The sequence below is a fragment of the Panthera onca genome, chromosome F2 (assembly GCF_046562875.1).
Source record: "Panthera onca isolate mPanOnc1 chromosome F2, mPanOnc1 haplotype 2, whole genome shotgun sequence".
NCBI classification, from domain to species: domain Eukaryota; kingdom Metazoa; phylum Chordata; class Mammalia; order Carnivora; family Felidae; genus Panthera; species Panthera onca.
In genome coordinates, this window is record NC_138356.1 from 17,019,934 (window position 1) to 17,040,428 (window position 20,495).

The window sequence follows — 20,495 nt, forward strand, 5'->3', positions numbered from 1 at the left end:
AAAAAAAAAAAAAGGCTTCTTCCTCATCTAATCACATTGGCTATAGAATTCCTTTCCTAGAGACAACACCGTAGTAGTTCATTCCTAGAAGGCATGGTGTGAAGAGCCCTTTTTCAATTGTACACAGGTCAGTCCAGTCCACAAAGCCTGATAGCAATATTGAGACCATCTGGAAATGAACTCATTGTGATTCTTATTAGGACACATGTATTTATGGAACATCTGCAGGGCTTTAAGAGCCTAGCACTCTTAGAAGGAAAGCTGTTCCATAAATCTAACATATAATTATTATAATCATTATGGCTATTAGTTTCTGCTTAAGATTCAAACTAAATTAGATAGTGCCAGGATCTAGATGGAAGTGGGGGAAGAAGAGTAATTACCGATGACATATTACAGAGATACAGAGTCAGCTATTTCCTTTGCTTCCAAAGTGTCTGCAGAAGAAGGAAAATACTGTTGTTGCTGCTGTTGCTTCACAGATCTGATTTCATTGTTTTACATTACTTTAAAATGCGAATACACACACTGTCTCAAAAAAAAGTCAACTAATAACCAACCAATTATTAAGGGTGTTGATACAAGAACTGATTTAGTGCCTAGTACAGTGTCTTGCATAGAATAGTTGCTTCATAAGTGCCAGCTAATTAAGCAACACCAAAAAGCTTCTTACATGTTCTATTTATTGCAATAATTTCCTTTTGCTACTTGCTACAGTGAGAGCTTGAAACATGGGAAATAATAACAATGTTATGAAATCCAGAGAAGAAAGATGTTAAAACTTGTAGCATTAGCAAAACCAAAAGACATGTCCTTACTTCAACTATAAAGTCTACATGTGCATCTGCCAAAAAAGTGCCCAGGTGCACAAACGGTATAAAGGTAATGAACCAAATTTCCAACAATGAAGCTTATAGCTGGGTGGACCAGTGGTGTTTTTCTGATTATCAAGTTCTTCTTACACTGTTATTTCTTGAACTTGAGACTTGCCTTGGGACATTTTTACTTGGTAGTAAAATCACAAGTTGCACAGAGGGCCCAGGTACATGTTTGGGCATACACCCAGGTGTTCCCTGGAGGCTGGCAGCCTTGCCAGCCCAGAACCCTGAGCCTCAGAGAACATTAGGCAACCTTAGAATAACCTTGGATATTCAGAGTGAGGGGCACCCATCTCTGGCTCACAGTCATTGGTGTGGGGGCAGAAAGGAGAGGGGCTGGTCAACTCTGACCTCCCACAGAAAGACCAGACATCGTAGATCTCAGCAAAACCTGGCCTTATCTAGAATAACTGCCTGGTGCTGAACTAGCCACAGTTTGGAGAGGTGGACACGAGAAGGAATTTATTTCATTAATAGTAATCACAAAAATCATAATTAACTTTATAATAAGTAAAACTAATATGTGCCAACCACTGTTCAGGGTGCTTTACACATGAATCACATGTAATTCTTTAATCTGCACAACAATCCTGTGAGATTGTGATTATTATCATTACCTTATTAAAAACTTTGAATATTCTACTCAAACTAACTCATATACATAATTTAAACATTCAAATAGTACTAGGACACCTCTAATGAGGCCCACGCTCCCACCCCACTCTCCACCCCCAAGTCTCACTCCCCAGAGCCAACCACTTTTAATTGTTTTAGCTGTTTTTCTGTTCTTTATCACCCGGTGACATCTGTATACTACAGATCTGTGTACTCCTATTTCTGATTTTTCAATTTAGACATTCTCTATGGACTTTTCACTGCAGAAAGTCAGGACAGTGCCCTCACGTCGTTGGGCTTCACCTACTTTTTTCCTCTTCCCTGGGTTGAATCCTTATTGCCTAGAGCCTACGTCTTTCTCTTTGTTGGTTTATTCTACTGTTTTACATGGAGCACATCCTCAAGCAATCTTCCGAAATATGCAAAAAAGTGCCCCGCTTTTTAGCCTCCCCCCACACGCCTGCCTTCGAAATACCTGGCTGCCGCAGTTGCAGAACCTTTCTGGGGTCCCTCAGCTCAAGTCAGCTTGCTACTCTCAGCCTTCTCCCCCGCAGGCGCTTGGCAGAAAGAAGAGTCACTTCCTTTCATCCAGAAGTTCTCAATTTCCCACATGTGGTCGACATCCCTTATCTGCTGTCATGTTGCTCATTTTTTGTCCTTCTTGACTTATATTAGAATGCGATTTTTAAAATTTCCCCACTCTCATTTTAGTGGGATTTCCACAGGAAACACAAATAAAAAAGGCACATGTTCATTCTGCTGTATTTAATTAGAAGACCCTCAGGCCAATTTTCAGATATGAATAAAAGCTGAGCCTCAAAGAGGTTAAGTAACTTGCCTGAGGTCACACAACCACCACATGGAGAAGCTCAGCTGGAATTAAGCTTTGAGATAAGTTTGACTTCAAAGGTACCACCTGTAATGCCTCACCAAGACCAGATGCCTACCCTTCAGGATTCACCAGGATGGTTCCAGGAACCTGAGACCAGAGACAGCAGGCTACAGACTCCTGGAGACTAGGCAGCACTGAGTGGCTAGGGGCCACTGCCAGCATCTGAAGCTGAGTCCTGAGCCACAACTGTGAGCTCAGCTACCCTCACCTCATGAAAGCGCATTTACATCTTTATTCTACATGCCTGTTTGACCCAAGTCTGTTATATGTTTTAAGTTGTCTAAAGGTCTCTATTATACACCCGCTTTTAAGTGGGGACGACTCTGGGCCTGTGTAACCACCTAAACAAGAAAAACCTAATAAGGAATAAGGGACATAGTTCTCAGTCTGTATTGCATTATGGAAAAATAATCACAACCAAAAACTAAGCATACAGCCTTATGGCTGTTGCCACATTTCCAAAGTGTTTGCACGTACTGTATATATATACACATATATATATTGTATACATACATAATATGTACTCACAGACCTGAGCTCTGGTTCAGCTGCTGACATCAGAACAGCACACGGATGCAAGCTGCCCTCAGGAAATGCTTCAGGGAAGTGAGCCACAGAAGCATCACCTGTGCCATTTTCCAGTACATATACTCCAGATACATGCTTGACATTTATTATTATGAGGTGGAGATATATGGGACAGAAGGTATAGGAGGTGGAGAAGCCTTTGAACAAGCGAAGAGCAAACCACTTCTAGTCTCTAGAGAACCTCCAAAGGGCTTTGTCATTTATAAATGGAGTCTTCAGAATGTTGTCTGGTTTCTTTGCCACTCATGAGTGCCAAGTGACCCTGGTTTTCCCCCATATTTCACATGCTTTCCCCAGATGAATTAAAGTACAAGGAATACTGTCCATTCATCTGGCAAAGTCTCTTTCATTTCTCATTCATTCAACAAATATTTACTGAGTACCACTCTATGCCAGGCATTGTTCTGGGCACCAGGGATCCAGCAAAAAAACCAAGACAAACCTGCCCTCATGGAACTCACATATTTGTGGAGGAAACAGATAGACCTGGGAAGGAAGATACATTTCTTGGTTGCAGAGTTTACTTTTCTCAATTGACTTGCAAGGATATGGCAGAATTTCAAGTTAGGAAGCCACAGATTTCATGGAAACCATATTGTTACGCGACCAGGTGAAAATTCTTTTCACAAAAATCTCAAAGCTGGAAGCCCATACAATTTCTTCACCAGACCCAGGTCTTACCCCCACAGCCCAGTCTCCTTGACTTGACTCCTACCTAGTGATTTGTAGATATAAATCAGTATATTTTCTGCCTTTCTCTGAGTTCTGGGGCTGCAGGTATGTGGTACCACACATCAGTATCAATGGTTTACAAACCATTTTATTCATGTCTCACACTAGAAGTACATTTTACATTGTGATCCAATGACCATTACATACATGGATGGATATAGATATATAGACATGAAATATATACTTTTTGTTTCCAGTGCACTTAGATACATGTACATACATATGCATGTAAAACATACACATGCGTCTATGTACAGCAGAAACAAAAGTTTCAGGTATCATTACTTATTCTTACTAGGTGTAGCCCATGTATTTACTGTCTATTTTAGTTTGATTTTAACAATGCTGGTCATGACCTCTAAATTGATTTCATGGCCCATAATAATCAATTTCACAGCCCATAAATACCTGTGGTTTTTTAAAAGTGGATCTTGATAACAACAGAAAAATTCAGTCCCAATCTTTTAAATAACGATGCTTATAAATATGTGTTTGGGAATATGAAGAAACGTTTTGCATTTGTATTTACATTTTTCAGGTACCTCTGAAAACTATTAACAACCTTGGTCTTTAGATAGGATGTGTAAGAATTCCAGGTTTTTGTGAGGCAGGCTACACCCACATCTCTCACCATGTTCTCCAGAGGGGGCCTAGAGCACTACAATTTGACATAATTTTGATCTTTATCATCACACATAAATCACACTGATCATTAGGAGAATATACAGGGCCCCACCACACACTGTGAACTTGGGCCGTTCCAGGTGATTCCACAGCAAGTTATTCTTAAATAGTAATGACTTGTCACTCCCCTTTCATGCTTTCAATTCCTCTTCGCTTGGTCATCGTCTCACTAACACATACAAACCCAATGCTCCATTATTACCTGTTGCAGTTCCGAAAAGTTTTGGCTGGTGCTGAACTACTGGGAAAACTAAAACCTGGGGATTATCTGTGAGGTCCTTACTTCCAAGGTTACCACCATGTCCCAGAACAGCATTTTGCATTTTTCTTATTGCTTAAAGTACTGTTCACAGTCACTGAGCACACAGTACCCACTCTTAGTCCCTGCCAAGTCCTCAATCGGGAAATTATTTACATTTAATTTTCTTAATGGCAGGAAGAGACCCAAACAAATTAATGAAGCACACATGGACATATTCCTTCTTACACAGAACTATTTCCATCAGTGCCTAGACTAATAATCAGAGATTTGGACTCCTCCAGCCCACCTCTATCCTCCTTTTGGTGGGAGAAGTGTTTGCTGGAGGTTGTAGAGTTGGGACCTAGTGCTTCTGCAAAGCCAGTGTAAACTTGAGATTTAGCTTATCAGCAAATACTCCTTCTTTACCCATAATTGGAAAGTATCTCAAGAGACTTGTAAGTGTGTGCAGACAGTGCTGGAGCACACTCCTAACAATTTTCAGGAATTTTACTAGCTGTGTTTTAAACCGTCAATAAGTTTAAATCAGCCATGATGGGAACCCTCACCACAGAAATTGTCAAACACTACAGATCAGAGTGTCCATGTCCTATCCCCTACTCCAGGCTGGTCGTTAGATATCTATCAGCACACCACTGCTAAGCCCAAAGGGCAACTGAATTTGGAGGTTTCCGAGGACAAGAACAGGACCTTGGAAGTTTTCTGGAATAGCAATACTAATCCCACCCCCCCCCACCCCCCACCAACTCTGCTTTGCTGCAATGGGAGCTGACACATTTATCTGCCCACCTCCTCCCAGACCAGAAAAGAAGTCTGACCAGCCCATGTGTGAGGAGCACGAAGAGGAACGCATCAACATCTACTGTCTGAACTGTGAAGTGCCCACCTGCTCTCTGTGCAAGGTCTTTGGGGCACACAAGGATTGCCAGGTGGCTCCCCTAACTCACGTGTTCCAGAGGCAGAAGGTAACAGAGCCTCTCTTCCTCTTCTCCAGCCCCTTCCGAATTTCTGTGTGATAGGCTCTCTTTGCTGAAGGGGACTGCCCAAGCCACGTAGCCCTGAGGCCTGGCGGCTCAGAGAGTGAGGTGGTGTAGTGCTGGTGCAAACATGGCCACACACTAGATCCCCAAGAGAGTAAGGGGACTGCTAGCGAGGGAAGGGGTGCCGAGGCCCAGGAAGGTGCACAGAGGGCAAGGGTCGCTTGTTATTTGTGCATCTGGGAGGTTGCTGAAGACAAGCAATGTGTTGGGACCTGGTCAGAGCTGTTTGAAGTTTAGACTATAGATAACAAAAGGATTAACTTTTCACGCCAGTCACAGGAATTTTTCTTCATTCACTAAAAAAAGCTACTGTTTCCTGCACCCTTCCCAGGCCTTTACTCCCCCAACTCCTACTGTATTAGCCTTCAAGTCCAGGTTAAACTGGCTTCCTAGGCTTTCAACCTAGGCCACTTGCTAAAAGGACTCCTCTCAGTTTGACACATGCCCCCACCCCCCGCCAGGGCGTCAGCCTCCTCACCCTGACCAACCACAGCACGTCCCCAGCTTATCACTAACCTGCCAACCCAGTTTCATCCATTGGCAAGTAGCAACTTGCCCATTTGATGCAAATAAACGTGCAGTTGTGTGCTCAAATAGATGCAGCCACTCCCCACACCTAGAATTTGAGGAGCTCCATATCTTAGCTCCTTTCTATGAAGAATCACAGGTCCCACATTTGGTAGATATTTTACTGTGAGGGTCAGAGTTGGAATCAAATGTGAAAGCCAAACTTTTGGGCAATACCAGTCATGACCAGTGAGTGATAACTGCCAAAAAAGCAGAATTTAGCAAGACATCTGTAACATTTATTTATTTTTCAATCCATTTGTGGTTTATTTCCCCTTATCCTTCCACACCCATCCATCCCCCTCAAGTCATGGCATGTTAGAACCGAATGGTACTTGTTTCACATGATTTCCCTCAGAGCCCTAGGAACTCACGTGGGATGGACAGGACAGACTGGCAGGACTTCTACCCCACTCCTGTTTGGACAGAGCAGCTTCACTCTTATCTACTGGGATTCCACATTAGCTTCCTTTTTCTGAAGAAAGGGTTCTGAAGCTTTACAATGTTTTACAACCACTGTTCTGGTCCAACCTTCTCACTTCATATCCAAGAAATTTAGGGTCCACATTGATTACATGTTTGGCCAACATCATAAACAAGTTAAAGGCAGAGTTGGATCAAGCAGGTAGGTCTCCAAATTCCCCATTCAGTGCTCCCTGATAGCCAGTCTTGGAAAGCGGAGAGGAATTTCAAGTTGAAAACCCTCCCCTAGAACCAGTCAAATGCTAGAGTTTCAAGTTTGTAATAACTTAGTCTAGTACATATGTATTTGCACACCTAGCACATAGAAGGTGCGTGTTAGTTGAGTCAGTTGAATAAATGAATATTTACTATTCTCATTTCCCTAGTAAAATGGATCCTGAGCTACACTAGGAAAACAATTCATTTCGGGTCTCTGAAGTCACATATTGGACTCCACTGAATTTATAAACAATATTTATAATTACTTAGCTTGAATATGCTATTCTCTATAATCTATAATTCAGTGTTTATGATGTTATTAGCAAGGTCAGATCTCAGTCTCCGTTAAAAATTTGGTGAAAACTCCTGTTTCCGGTTCTGTGTCTCCCTCTCTCTCTGACCCTCCCCTGTTCATGCTCTGTCTCTCTCTGTCCCAAAAATAAAATTAAAAAATTAAAAAAAAAAAAAAAAAAAAAAAAAAAAAAAAAAAAAGGGGCGCCTGGGTGGCACAGTCGGTTAAGCGTCCGGCTTCAGCCAGGTCACGATCTCGCGGTCCGTGAGTTCGAGCCCCGCGTCGGGCTCTGGGCTGACAGCTCAGAGCCTGGAGCCTGTTTCCGATTCTGTGTCTCCCTCTCTCTCTGACCCTCCCCCGTTCATGCTCTGTCTCTCTCTGTCCCAAAAATAAAATTAAAAAATTAAAAAAAAAAAAAAAAAAGAATTTGGTGAAAACTAGGAAACTTCTTCCCAGACAAATACATTCATATACACATCTCGACAGAATTTTATTACAAGACCAGGAGGTTCACAGGCCTTATATGCCTGTTACTCCTATGGGGTTCAGTGGATGCTGGATTAGGAATCCATGAGGATAATACTACAATTTATCTACAATCAGGGCTGACTAGAAAACCCCTAAAACTTTGCATACCTCCTTTCTCTTCATTAGTCTGAGCTCAGTGATGGCATTGCTGTCCTTGTGGGAAGCAATGATCGAGTCCAGGGAGTAATCAGCCAGCTGGAGGACACCTGTAAAACTATTGAGGTAAGTCAAACAACTCCGGCTGAATATACACCAAGCCTGAACTCCTGGGGGGTTGTGGCTGCCTCAGTGCCACACAATCTTTCCTTATAGAATGACCGCCTTCCTCATATGTCTCTAAAACATTCTCCTCCTGGCTCAGGAAGAGAAGTTACCATGTGAGTCAACAAGGCAGATTTTACCACATCTACTGGGGTGGTTGTTCCATTTGCTGTTTTTTGTTGGTCAATCCATTTTAAAAGATTAGTTAGAAGAAAAATCAATTCCCAGTAATGAAAATAAGTGTTATCCACCATTATAGTACTATTTCTTTGTGGAAATCCAAATGTCTTAAGGAGTACTAGTTAGTGCTTTGGAAAATCATGTGCAGGTTTGAGCTGCATATCTGCACTCTGACAGCGGGGCCACAAAGGGGATAGCAGAAGGAGGAAGATGTATCTGTGGTTACAGAATGATTTAGTCATGGATTTCATTGAGACCAGAGCTCTGGCTCATTCATATCTGCCCTCTGCCTGGCCCAGTGCCTGGAACATAATAAACACTTGATACAAACTTGGTGAACAAATGCATAAATGGCTGGCTGTTTAGCTCACACTGAAGCTTGGCATATAAGAAATACTGTGAATCCACCCTTCCTCAAGATCAAGTATAAACTGTGTAATTGCTGAAGGCAAATAGCTGAAGCCTAAAGAGATTTAGCTATGTGGCAGATACCTTTTCAAGAACTGAAGATTCACAGACTAGTTAAGCCAGGCTGCACAGAGGGCAGGTGCAAGACAGCTGGGTTGAGTGCAGGTCTCTGGATCTGTAACCTGGAGCCATTTATTACTCCCTGCTTTAAGTTTTGGGGTTGTTGGTTTTTGTAGTTGGACCTCAGATGCAGTGTTGAGGCATTGTACTGCTCAGTCTGTAGCATATTGTCTGTATTGCTGTAGGCAAGGCCCCTCTTATCTACTTATTTCTTTTTATCTCCATATCCCAGTCCTGTTCTCTTCTCTGTACATAACCACTCTAACATGTTTGGTGTTCCGTTCACTTATACTCTTATAAAATGTTGATTATTTTATATGCACGTCTTTTACTTTTATAAATGGTAATGTGCTATATTTCTCGTTCTGCTTTTTTTAAATTATGTATTATGTTTTAAAGATCCCTTCTCATGTACATTCAATCCTTCATTTTTCTCCTCTGTAAAAATGGGGCATAGTACCCACCTTACAGAGTTACTGTGAAAAATTAAGCATAAGCAAAATGCTTAGCACAGTGCCTAGTATATGGTGAGTGCCTGATAAATACCCTGTTTTCATTATTTTATCATTAGAAAGGCAAATTCTATCAGAAGCCAAAGGCTGGTTCCTGGATAATCACTTCAAGACATTGGCCATAACCATCTCGTTTTAGATTTCTACACCATTAAAATCAATGTCCTTTCTTCTCCATATCTATATTCCTGTAAAGATCATGATAAATCTGGGATCCATTTACAGAAGGGAAGTTTTCTTTTGGTGAAGAGCCCAAAGAGATTACAAAATGGACAATATAAACTCTTATCTTTTCACTTATTTACAGTAAAGGCCAAATACAACTTAATCAGTAAACCATGAATCAGCACTCCAGTGTGGTGCCATGTTGAGTCTTGGGTGTATAAATAGGAGTGGGTTGCTTGTGGGTAAGTGAGGTAATCTCTATACTCATCTCTGGTCAAGCCTTCATCAGAGATCTCTGTCTGGGACACCAAGGCTGCAGAACACATACAGGAGAAAAGCTCTGGGGGTCACATCTGGCCTTGAGCAAAGAAATGCAAACAAACCGGGCTCCCTGTAGCCAGCATCGGGGGACACTGAGAGGGCGGGGAGAGATTTGACAACTGGTTTTCTTCCTGGAGGCCGGTCAGGGGCACAATAGGGAGCAGCTGTTTTTTCTTTCACTGTGAACAAGACAAGCAGGAACAGGTTTGAAATTAAGTCAGGAGAAGGGATTTAGTGCAGATATCAGGAGGAACTTCCAGGCAGTGAGGTTTAGGATTATTACTCCTATTATTACTGATAAAAGTATTCATCAAACATGACACACTTTTATAAGTACTTTCACAGGCTACTAGACAAATGTAATTGTTCCCTGTAGGGCTTTCAGATGAAGCTGTAAATTGGCAGGAGTCTTAAAAGTGTCCATCCCTTTTACCTATTTATTTCACTTCTGAGATTTTACTTTAAGGAAATAAAACAGTATAGAATGTATATATTCATAAATAACCCCTATATATATTTATATGGGGAAAAACTCCAGAAACCAAAAGGTTAGGAGTAATGAACAGTGGGACTACTGTCTTCCTTATATATTCCTATATTTCGCATTTTTGTAAAGAGACCTGGACATTTTTTTAATAGTAAAATAAATACAGAATGAATGTTGCTCAGAAAAGCACAGTTCTTTCCGATCAGTTTAGGTGGCTCATCTGCAGATGTAGGTATTGGCTCAGAGCCTCATGGAGGTCTCTGATTTTATGATCCCTATTTGATGCAAATATCCTCCATTTGAAGAGGACAGAGGACAGAGACACTGCCACAAATGGCCACATGGTGCACCTGTAATCACTAAAGTGCTCTCCCACAGAGCCTGGGCAAAACACCAGAGGCTCACTTTGTGAGCACTAGCCTGCAAAGCTGCATGTAGTGAAGCACACGAGGTTCTTGACTTAGAGTGAAATGATCCTACCTTGCAGAGCAGGTGAATTCTGTACCAGAGTTCAGGGTCACAGAGCAGAGCTCCTGTGTCTCCCATTCTCGCTGGGGTAGTTGTTTTCCTTCCTGACTTTGCTCACCACCTGCCTGGAAACATTTTCTGGGAAGCCATTGGTGGCTCCTGGCCAGGGGGTGGGGAGCTGTTGTTTAAAGAAGTCGCTCTTCTGATTGGTGAAGAACCCCTTAGGGATGGGAAATGGAGTAGTCCCTGGGTGGGCACTATCCTTCCCCAATTACCTTGCCTCTTCCCACATGGGGCCCAGACACCTGCCCTTTGGTAGGAGTGCCCATCCCTTGTACGTGTCTAATTTTGTCCTTGATCATGTAATGTCTTGCAGGGCTGGTCTGGTCAGGCACCTGGCCCAGGATCAGCCCTGGAGAGCTGCCGAGCTTAGGCTAAATCACACTGTGGACTCCTTGTTATCATTTAAAAATAACGTATGCTTTCCCTTTCTCCCTCTCTCTCTGCTGCTCCCCAGTTCATGCATGTGTGCTCGCTCACTCTCTCTCAAAATAAGTAACATTTTAAAAATTAAAATTAAAAGGGGCACTTGGGTGGTTCAGTCAGTTAAGTGTCCAACTCTTGATTTCGTCTCAGGTAATGATCTCCCAGTTTGTGGGAAGGAGCCCCGCATCCGGCTCAGTGCTGACTTTGCAGAGCCTGCTTGAGATTCTCACTCTCTGCCCCTCCCCTGCTCTCTCTCTCTCTCTCTCAAAACAAATAAATAAACATTAAAAAAATTTTTTTAAATAATGTATGCAATTGATATGAGTTTACAATGATTATGAGAGTGGCTTTGAAAAGGGCTGTAGTCATGAAAGGGCAATCTGAACTGTGTCAAAAGGAGGAGTGGCATTTTTTTTCTCTTTGCTGTGGATCTGACGGTGGGTGAAGGAGCCTTCAGCCTTTTTAGTACTCCTAGCTGAATGTCGCACAAGCTGAGATGTTCCCAGAGCTCTCGACTGCAGGTTGGAGGGCCTTCTAGGCTGTTCTATATAAGCCCAGCATGGTCTGGAGCTATACTTGCCTTTCCAGCCCAGGAAATGTTCTGGGATAGGCTAGGACTCAGAAAGAGGGCTGCTGGTTGGAGTGGACAAATGCACTGCCTTGGGAGCTCTCTGTTTCCAGAATACTGTGCTTGGCTTTCCTTCCTCATTGCTAAAAATCATAACCTCTGTCTCCGTCTTATAGTCTTTACAAAGGGCATTTATCCTATGTCACTAGATACCCAAGAGAGTAGGCTATTAATTCCGGTCCTCCTGAGGCTGACAGACAAGCAGGCCTAGAAATAATCCTGTTTTGTATGGATGCATGTCTAAAGGAAACAGCTACAAGTTGAATAATAACTATTTGATCTTGAGCATTTCCATTATCTTAAAAATGAGGACTTTAATAAGATCCGCCAATGATTCTTCAATGACAACAAACCTATTGTATTTCCAAAACAATAATTTTACCCAAATAGCTTTTAGGACACTGTCCATGAAGTTACAAATATGACGTATAAATATTGTAAGAATCACTTTAATAAGCATTCCAGAATTTTTAAGGCAACATTTCAAAGGCAATAGAACATATGCTTAAAAGAACAGGTTTCAGAGTTAGACTTTTAGCTGTCATTTAACTATATGACCTTGGGAAGTTACTTTAAGCCCTTTGTCCCTCAACTTCCTCACTGGTACACTGGGGTTAATACTGCATTCTTCACAGTGTTATTGAGATGACTAAATTGGGGTAAGAGGCACATGCCAGGGGCTTGATAAGTGTTACCTCATATTATTCTCATAGCTTGGAAAGACCACCCTTATTGTAACAATGCTAATAATCATTTGAACCACTGGAGCATCTGGAGCATCTTTTAAGCAGTATCAGAGTAAGACCTTCAGGGTCCTGAGTAATTATGATGCAGAGCTAAGCAACCCCCTTCAGATGGAAAAACTGAACATGAATGGCAGGAGATATTAGCCCTATTATTTATCTAAGAGGCAAAATACTGGCAACCAAGGGAGGATGAGGCTCTTCTGGGAGACGAGTTGACTCTCTACTACGTATGGGAGCAAATTAAACAACTTCTCAGCTTGCCATGGGCTTGTGGCTTTCACTGAACCAGAGGACCCAAGTCAGTATGGCTCACTGGGCTCTCTGCTTTAGAGAGTTTGCTCAAGGAGCTTTTAAATGATCTGGAGAAGAACCCCAGGAGTAAGTTTTAGAGATCCACTGATTAGAACATAATTGTTCTTCTAACATGAAGTGGGTGGCAACGTGATATGGTAGAAAACAGCATGAGTTTGGGAGTCTGGAGACCCATGGCTGCTGGGTAGAGTTGCTCTGCTGAGCACTGCACAAGGGGACCCTGCTGATGGGAGAGGAGCTGAACTCCAGTTCATGTGCCTGGAAGGAACGTTATCCTCATTTGTCTGCCTCTTTTCTTGTATAGCCCGGTGGAGACCCACCTTTGGGTCTGGGTCTGGAGACCCAGACTCATCCTAGTCTGCACTCATGGAACTTCTCCCAAGTGCTAGAAATTGGGGCTTTACCAGTAAATGTTGACTGATTTCCTCAGGAGAATCTTTCTACTTTAATACAGTTCTCTCTTTAGTAATATTAATCTGCTCCCCCCCCCCCTTCTTTTGGGGGTGGTGGGGAAAGGAAACCCTATTTGGCTTAATGAAGGGAATTCTAAAGTACTGTATTTCAAATGTAGCTGACTGAGCACTTCCAGACCCAGAGCTGCAGCCCCAAACGAGAGTGTGTGGATGAGTGCTGGAGGTATGCAGTGCGTATGTGAATGGGCTGGGTAGAGCCACAGTTGCTCAGTGACAAATGGTGGGCTAGGAGCTTATCTTCAGCTCTATTTTGGTCACAGAGGCATGTTCCTTACATGGTAAGAGCAGCGGTTACAATTGTCTTAGGTTTTCCTGTCATAGCCCTGGCACATTCCCAAGCTGGGACTGACATTGCAGGGTCCGGACACATAATTTATGTCTTAATACTGTAGATAACCACTCTGAAACTTGCCAGGAATAGGAAGAGGCATTTTAGAGCCTTAAGACACTGAAATATCCCCACATTTATCTGAAGTCATAGAGTCTTGGAACTGTAGTCAAAAGGGACCTTGGCAATCATCCAATCCCAACCCTTATTGTACAGATGAGAAAATCATCCTGAGATTAAATGGCTTCCCTAAGGTTGCACAGTTTTCTTTTGAGCACTAAACGAAGCAGAGTCTTGGAGTATCTACTTAAATATCTATTTTCTGGGAACATAGAAACTTTTGAGGACTGAATATCCCTAGATACAAATCATATGTCATTCATTCACTCAGTCATTCAGATCATATTTCTCAGGTGTGCATTATACACCATATTCTGCACACATAATACTGGAAAATAGTGATGAACTAAACAGAAAAGGTTCCTGCTCTCAGGAAGGTTTTATTCTAGTACAGGAGTTAGACAATAAAACAAATAAATAACAAGATCATCTCAGAGAGTAATAAGTGCCTGGGGAGAAGGTGAGCCACTGAAAATCTAGCCATTAAAAACAACAGGATGATGGTACTTTGCTTGTCTAACTATCTACTCTTTAGTATAAGATTGTCTATTGTTGATTTTTTCCATGGAAAGCTCCTTTTTGCAACTGCATATCTTATATCTTATTACCATTAAAATATAAAGCAGGCTAAAAATTAGAACTTGTCAGTTTTAACATTTCTATGAAAGCAACAGCTAAACAATGGGCTTTAGATGAATATTAAAGATTACCTACTCACTTCAAAGGAAATGGCCAAATGATTACTTGATTTTTTTCTTTTTAGCCAAATATTATGACATTGGTTAGAAACAGATATTCTACCTGTCATCATTTTGCCTTTTTAATATGGGCAGCATAGTTTTCCCTTTATAAAATCACCCCTTTTTGGTATATTGCATCCATACTGGGTTCACCTTAGAGATGGGATGGATTTTATTTTCATTCAAGGATCACGGACAACTTTTATTTTGTTCTTCTAAGAAGCCAATACATATAACTGTCCTGGCAGACCCAGGAGGTAGGTCATGTTGCAGCTGGAGGCTGTGCATTAGAATATGCTTGGAGGCCAATGCCTAGGGCATTCATGATGGAAGTTACTTCAGTTGCTAAACACACTCACCCAGGTATGCATGCATGCACATGTGCATGTGTACACACACACACACACACACACACACACACAGGACATAGGAACCACAGATATCAAAAGGAAGAAAATGGAGAATATTTGAAAACATAAACTTGAAAGTTTAAAAAGTATGTATCTTGATTCAATTACTATCCAGAGACGTTGGGGGAGGGAGAAGGTACAGAGCCAAGAATTTTTACTGAAGACTTTTTTTTAACCCAGCCTTTTTACTGAAATAAGTAAAATAGAACATTAAAAGCAAAAAGAAATCTTTGAGGTGAGGAAGTTTTTGTGGAGAAGAGATAAAGACGGTTGCTATCACGCTTTTGCAGGTAACAGTCATCCTTTAAAGTGTGCTACCTGCAGACATTTTGATAATGCAGAAGTCCACGTTTTTCCCATTCCATTTTTCAGGTTACTGGAAAGTCACTGTTGAAAGCATTTCAGGTCCACATTTACAAAGGCACAGTAGGTACTGAAATTCAGAGTAATCACTCACTAGTGAGCTGGCCTCTAAGAGCATATTTTTCTTTCATAGCATATACTTGTTCCCTAATTACCTCGGAGGGGGGAGTTGATAAGCTGAGGCGTTTGTTGTTAACTGACCTTCACAGCATTTTGAAGGTCTTGTAGTCCAGAAAGATGGAAGGGTGCCCACCTTAGTCTTCATGTATTGCTTCTACCTCAGAGAGAATAAAAAAAATAGAAGAATTTTAATTTCAGGGAATTATTTCTCATTTCAATCTGACATTAGGTTAACCTGAACATCTCAAGTTCATTTCTAAAAGTCTGTAAGTACTAGTTTCATAATTCCAAGAAAGAAGCATACTTTCTCTATTTCAGAAACCGATTTGTCTGACTCTTAGCATATTTTGCACAGAATTATACTAAAGGCACATTAATAAAGAAAAAAAAGAAGTTAAGGTTTTTTTTAAATTAGAGATTAGAAAATATAATAATTTTTCTACCCTTCTTATGAACACTGGAAAACTACGGCAGGTTTTCAGATCTTCTAATGCCTGGTACATAGTAATTAGTGAATTTTGCTGAAAGAATGAACTAATGAATATAATTCTGAAACAATTGGAGTTTTCTCATCTTTAAAAACCTACTTACTACAGAGTAGATTTGTTAAAAGACATATATTCAGTTCACAGTACTTCACATAAAATTTTTTTCAAGTTACTTTCAAGTATTTCACAGCAAGGTGTGGTAGGAGTAACAATGACCCAGGAGTTCAAAGTCTTTGGCTATAGGCCAGGAACTAACAATAAATGGCAGAATGCCTTGAGAAAGTGATTTAACTCTGCTGGGTTTCAGTTTCCACATGAGTGAAATGATTGGTTTGGAGCAGGTTACTTCTGATATTCCATGCAGCTTCAAAGTTCCACAATTAAATAATTCAAATCAAGGAAAATTGGCTTCAGCACTTCTTTGTTTGAGAGACCTGGGAAGTATGGATCCCCCTACTTCTCTGCCAAGTTGACCCCTCCCTCAAATCAAGGAAAATTGGATCTAAATTTAATAAGCACTGATATAGTACCTATAATATGTCATGTAATATTATAAGTGCTTTATACAGTATGTAGTCATATAATAATAATAATAATCAAGCATATGCCATGCATAGGATAGAATTTCCTATACTGTAAATAAGTAAATAATAGATGCTATTAAAATGATAGATTCAATATAGTACAAATCAATAGAAAACCAGAATGTAAATAAAATAATACTTGGAATTGAAAATAATGTATAAATAAAGTGGCTATTTCACTTAAACCACTAAATCAAACACTAGCCATGACACATGACATCAGTCTCATAAATAATTTGGCTTAGAAGAAAACGTTTGAGAAACAAAGACATTGTACCAGTATCACATCTTAATACTCAGTATATATGTTTCAAGTGCACAATTCATAAGCTAGAAACCATCATATGTTTGCAGTAAACAGTAGAGCTTCTGAATGTCAAAGAGACATATTTCAGGAATGCAGTGGGCTCAAGTTTGCCTGTAAGCTTAGAACAGAAAGCAGTCCAGTGAAAGAAAGTTTGATTGGGAAGCTACTAATTGGCTTCAGTTCTGAGGCCTTGTAATAGTCCAGATCTCATGCTAAAGGGCTGGAAATAGACACAAATTTGGCAAGCCCAGCAATTTCCATGTCTGGACATGCTGTATGGACCCTAGTACTATTACTTTGACAACTGCCAAGGCGCTCCATGGATTTTCATCCCCTCCTCCAACCTCCTCTGTTCCTGCTCTTCCTTTAGTCAGGCATTACTTCCACTAAGAAGCTTTTCCTGAGCCACCCACCCACCCCAGCTCCCTTTGAATGGCCCCCATCCACATACTTCTATAAAACCTGGTATAAAACTCTAAGATATTTAAATTATTCAGCATACTAGGTTATTATTGTATTATTGGCCCATAGTCTTTCTCATTCAGTGAACCTGAGCTCCTTAAGAACAAGAATTATGCTTTAGTTCATTGTTGGGTCCCCAGAACCTTGCATAGTGCTTGACACAAATGACATGCTTAAGAACCGATTGCTAAATGAATGAATGGATGCGGGATGATAGCATTAACCAGTAATTACTATTAAAGTGGTTAGAATCATTGGATCTCCATCATGCTTTATTATTGGTCAGAAAATGTGATGAGAATTGTGTTCCAAAGGAGGCAGTGGAGTGAGGGGTGTTATTTCTTGTTAATTTGTGGAATATCTTCATAATCAACAATTTGCTTTAGGTTATCCACTTTTTCCCTTACTCTGAGAATAGTAGAAAAATTGTGGAGAAATGAAACACATTTTTAAAAACACAGTTTTAAAAAACCTGTTCAACAATATATACTGAACATCTATTGTCCGAAGTGGTATGTGTCCCAGAGAGACTTAGATTCTATCCTTAAAGAGACTATACTTCAGATATTTAAGAAACTCATGTGAAAGAAGAAAGTGATACTTGACATCTAAGAGACCAATGTTTACTAAAATGAAAGAACATGTAATAAGGGTTACACAAAGTTCAGAGATGTCAAATCAATTGGCTGCATTCCCAAGAAGCCCCCACCAGACAGGAAAGCTATGTTGGATCATCAGGTCTCAAAACTTGCTGTTAGCTATAAAGTTCCTGGACACAGAGATGGTCAGGTCCAATGATACTGGCATGTATACATAACAAGCTTACTGGAACTTGAAAAAGCAAAAGGACAATGACCAGGCCATCTGGAAAGTTAATGATGTTTTAAACATGGACTCAGAGAGAAGGGAGCTAGATGGTACTGGAGGTGCTTCTGGCACACAATGCAAATGCACAAGTTTGAATTCCCATACAGCCTTTCTCTCCAGGAATCAAAGACCAGAACCCATATTTCTCTGTCTTAGACAGTACTGGATAAATAGAGAACCAGGTGAATACAGGTGTATGGCATAAGTGGTAACTATTATGGGATTTCAGAAGAATTAAAAGACGGCATTCAGTCGTTGAGATCAAAGACAGTTTTATGGAAGAAGTGGTATTTCAACCATGTCTTTAAGATTACTTAGAGTTTGCAACTATGAATTGGGAAAGAACATTCTATACAGAGGGATGATGATGAGCAAAGAAAGTGAGTGGTTCGTTTTTGCTGGACACAGGGTATGTGATGGAGAACAGTGCAATGTTATGAAGGAAAGTTGGAACCAGGTCATGGAGAAGCTGGAAAGCCAGTTATGAAGTTTAAATATTATTCTCTGGACAATGATTAGTCAGAGAAAAACACTATTCCCCAGACAAATGTACTCCAGGAAAATGAATTTGTTTGTAGTGTATGAGTTTGCTTGAAGGAGGGAATTCCAGATGCAGAGGCTGGTGGGAAGCTTCCGAACCTCCAAGGGAAGATTGAAACTAGAACAGCAGCAGTATAAGTGGAGCAGAGAGAGACTGAAGGGTACAAATCAGGAAGTACCATAGTTTTTCCTTATACACATACATATACACACACTCACTCTAAAGCAAAATATAAGCCTTAAGCTATATAACCAATATATATATATATATATATATATATATATATATATATATATATATTAAAAAAACTGTTTTAATTTCTATGAAATTCCCCATTTACATAGAACATATTGAAAATTCATTGGTCCATTTAGTCAATTTGGTTGATTTTAGATTGTCTGAGTATCAAAGTGAGATTTTCAAAACATCAGCACAATGGGAATCTATACCCAAAGGACAACTTCAAGGAAAAGAAAAAATATACTGTATAAGTAAATTTATCTCCCAAAGTATCCAGGTGATTTTTAAAAAATATTTATTTATTTTTGAGAGAGAGAAGGGTGGGCAGAGAAAAAGGGGGAGAGAGAATCACAAGCAGGCTCCGTGCTATCAGCAGAGCCCAACAAAAGGGCTCGAACTCATGAACCATGAGATCATGACCTGAGCCAAAATCAAGAGGCAGTTGCTTAACTGACTGAGCCACCAAGGCACCCCAAGGTGATTTCTCCAAATAGGCACTCTTTTAAACACTTTCTAACATGAGCTAACTTCAACTAACAGGAATGCTGCAAAAAACAGAAACAGGAACTTTGTGAGAAGTTTGATTACCTGTATGGTATCCTGGAGGAAAGGAAGAATGAAATGACCCAAGTCATTACCCGAACCCAAGAGGAGAAACTGGAACGTGTCCGTGCTCTGATCAAAAAGTATTCTGATCACTTGGAAAATGTGTCAAAGTTGGTTGAATCAGGAATCCAGTTCATGGATGAGCCAGAAATGGCAGTGTTTCTGCAGGTAAGTATTCTTTCAGTACCTGATGGAACTAACCAAGAAGGTGGGTGCTGGAGAAGTAGTTGTCATCATATTTTTGTTATTTTATGCACACAGCATTTTGATTTATTTTACCAACTAAACTATAAGCTCATTATGTGTTCATGTCTCCATCTGTTTAAACAATTTCATAAGCATATATTTAAGGGACCATGACATCGCTTAAATAAAAGAGGGTTCCGGTATAAAACAGCAGTTATTCATGGCATTTAGAAACTAAGCTCTGAGATTTTCAGAGTCAGCGGAGGAAAGAATAAAGTCTTTGATGAAAAGAATTTAAGTAGGTCTGTCTTTTGTTTGCTTTCACAGAATGCCAAAACCCTGTTACAAAAGTAAGTAATTTTCATTTTATGGAAAAATGCATACTTTTCATTTTTACCCAAGGCTATCAAATGTTAAACGGTGACAAAAAGTGGCAACTTGTCTTTGTTGCAGAATTTCTGAGGCATCGAAGGCATTTCAGATGGAGAAAATAGAACATGGTTATGAGAACATGAACCACTTCACAGTCAACCTCAATAGAGAAGAAAAAATAATACGCGAAATTGATTTTTACAGAGGTTTGTTATTCTTGTGACCATTTGGCCAAAGTTGCAGGTGTGTGAAAGCTGCAGATGGATTCAGCAGGAGAGAAGGGGGATTCAGAATCACCTCCAGAATGGATGTCGACAATTACACAAGGATCATAATCCAATGTGAAACTCCGTTTCATTACAGATTCATAGAGTTGGTTGACAGTGTTTATTTGGCTTTGCACATCACAGTGCCTATTATAATGCCATTACTGGGCAT

General features: G+C 40.5%; 1 protein-coding gene across 7 annotated transcripts in view; it reads left to right on the plus strand.

Annotated features, from left to right (window-relative positions):
* The window catches only part of TRIM55 (tripartite motif containing 55), a 43,918-nt gene that overhangs the window by 1,798 nt on the left and 21,625 nt on the right, over positions 1-20,495 (plus strand). For all 7 annotated transcript variants that reach the window (XM_060610634.3, XM_060610635.2, XM_060610636.3 and 4 more), the window contains exons 3-7: positions 5,448-5,613; positions 7,883-7,978; positions 19,434-19,667; positions 20,013-20,035; positions 20,139-20,263. In XM_060610634.3, the coding sequence (XP_060466617.1) occupies positions 5,448-5,613; positions 7,883-7,978; positions 19,434-19,667; positions 20,013-20,035; positions 20,139-20,263 (644 nt within the window). The remainder of the gene's footprint in view (positions 1-5,447; positions 5,614-7,882; positions 7,979-19,433; positions 19,668-20,012; positions 20,036-20,138; positions 20,264-20,495) is intronic.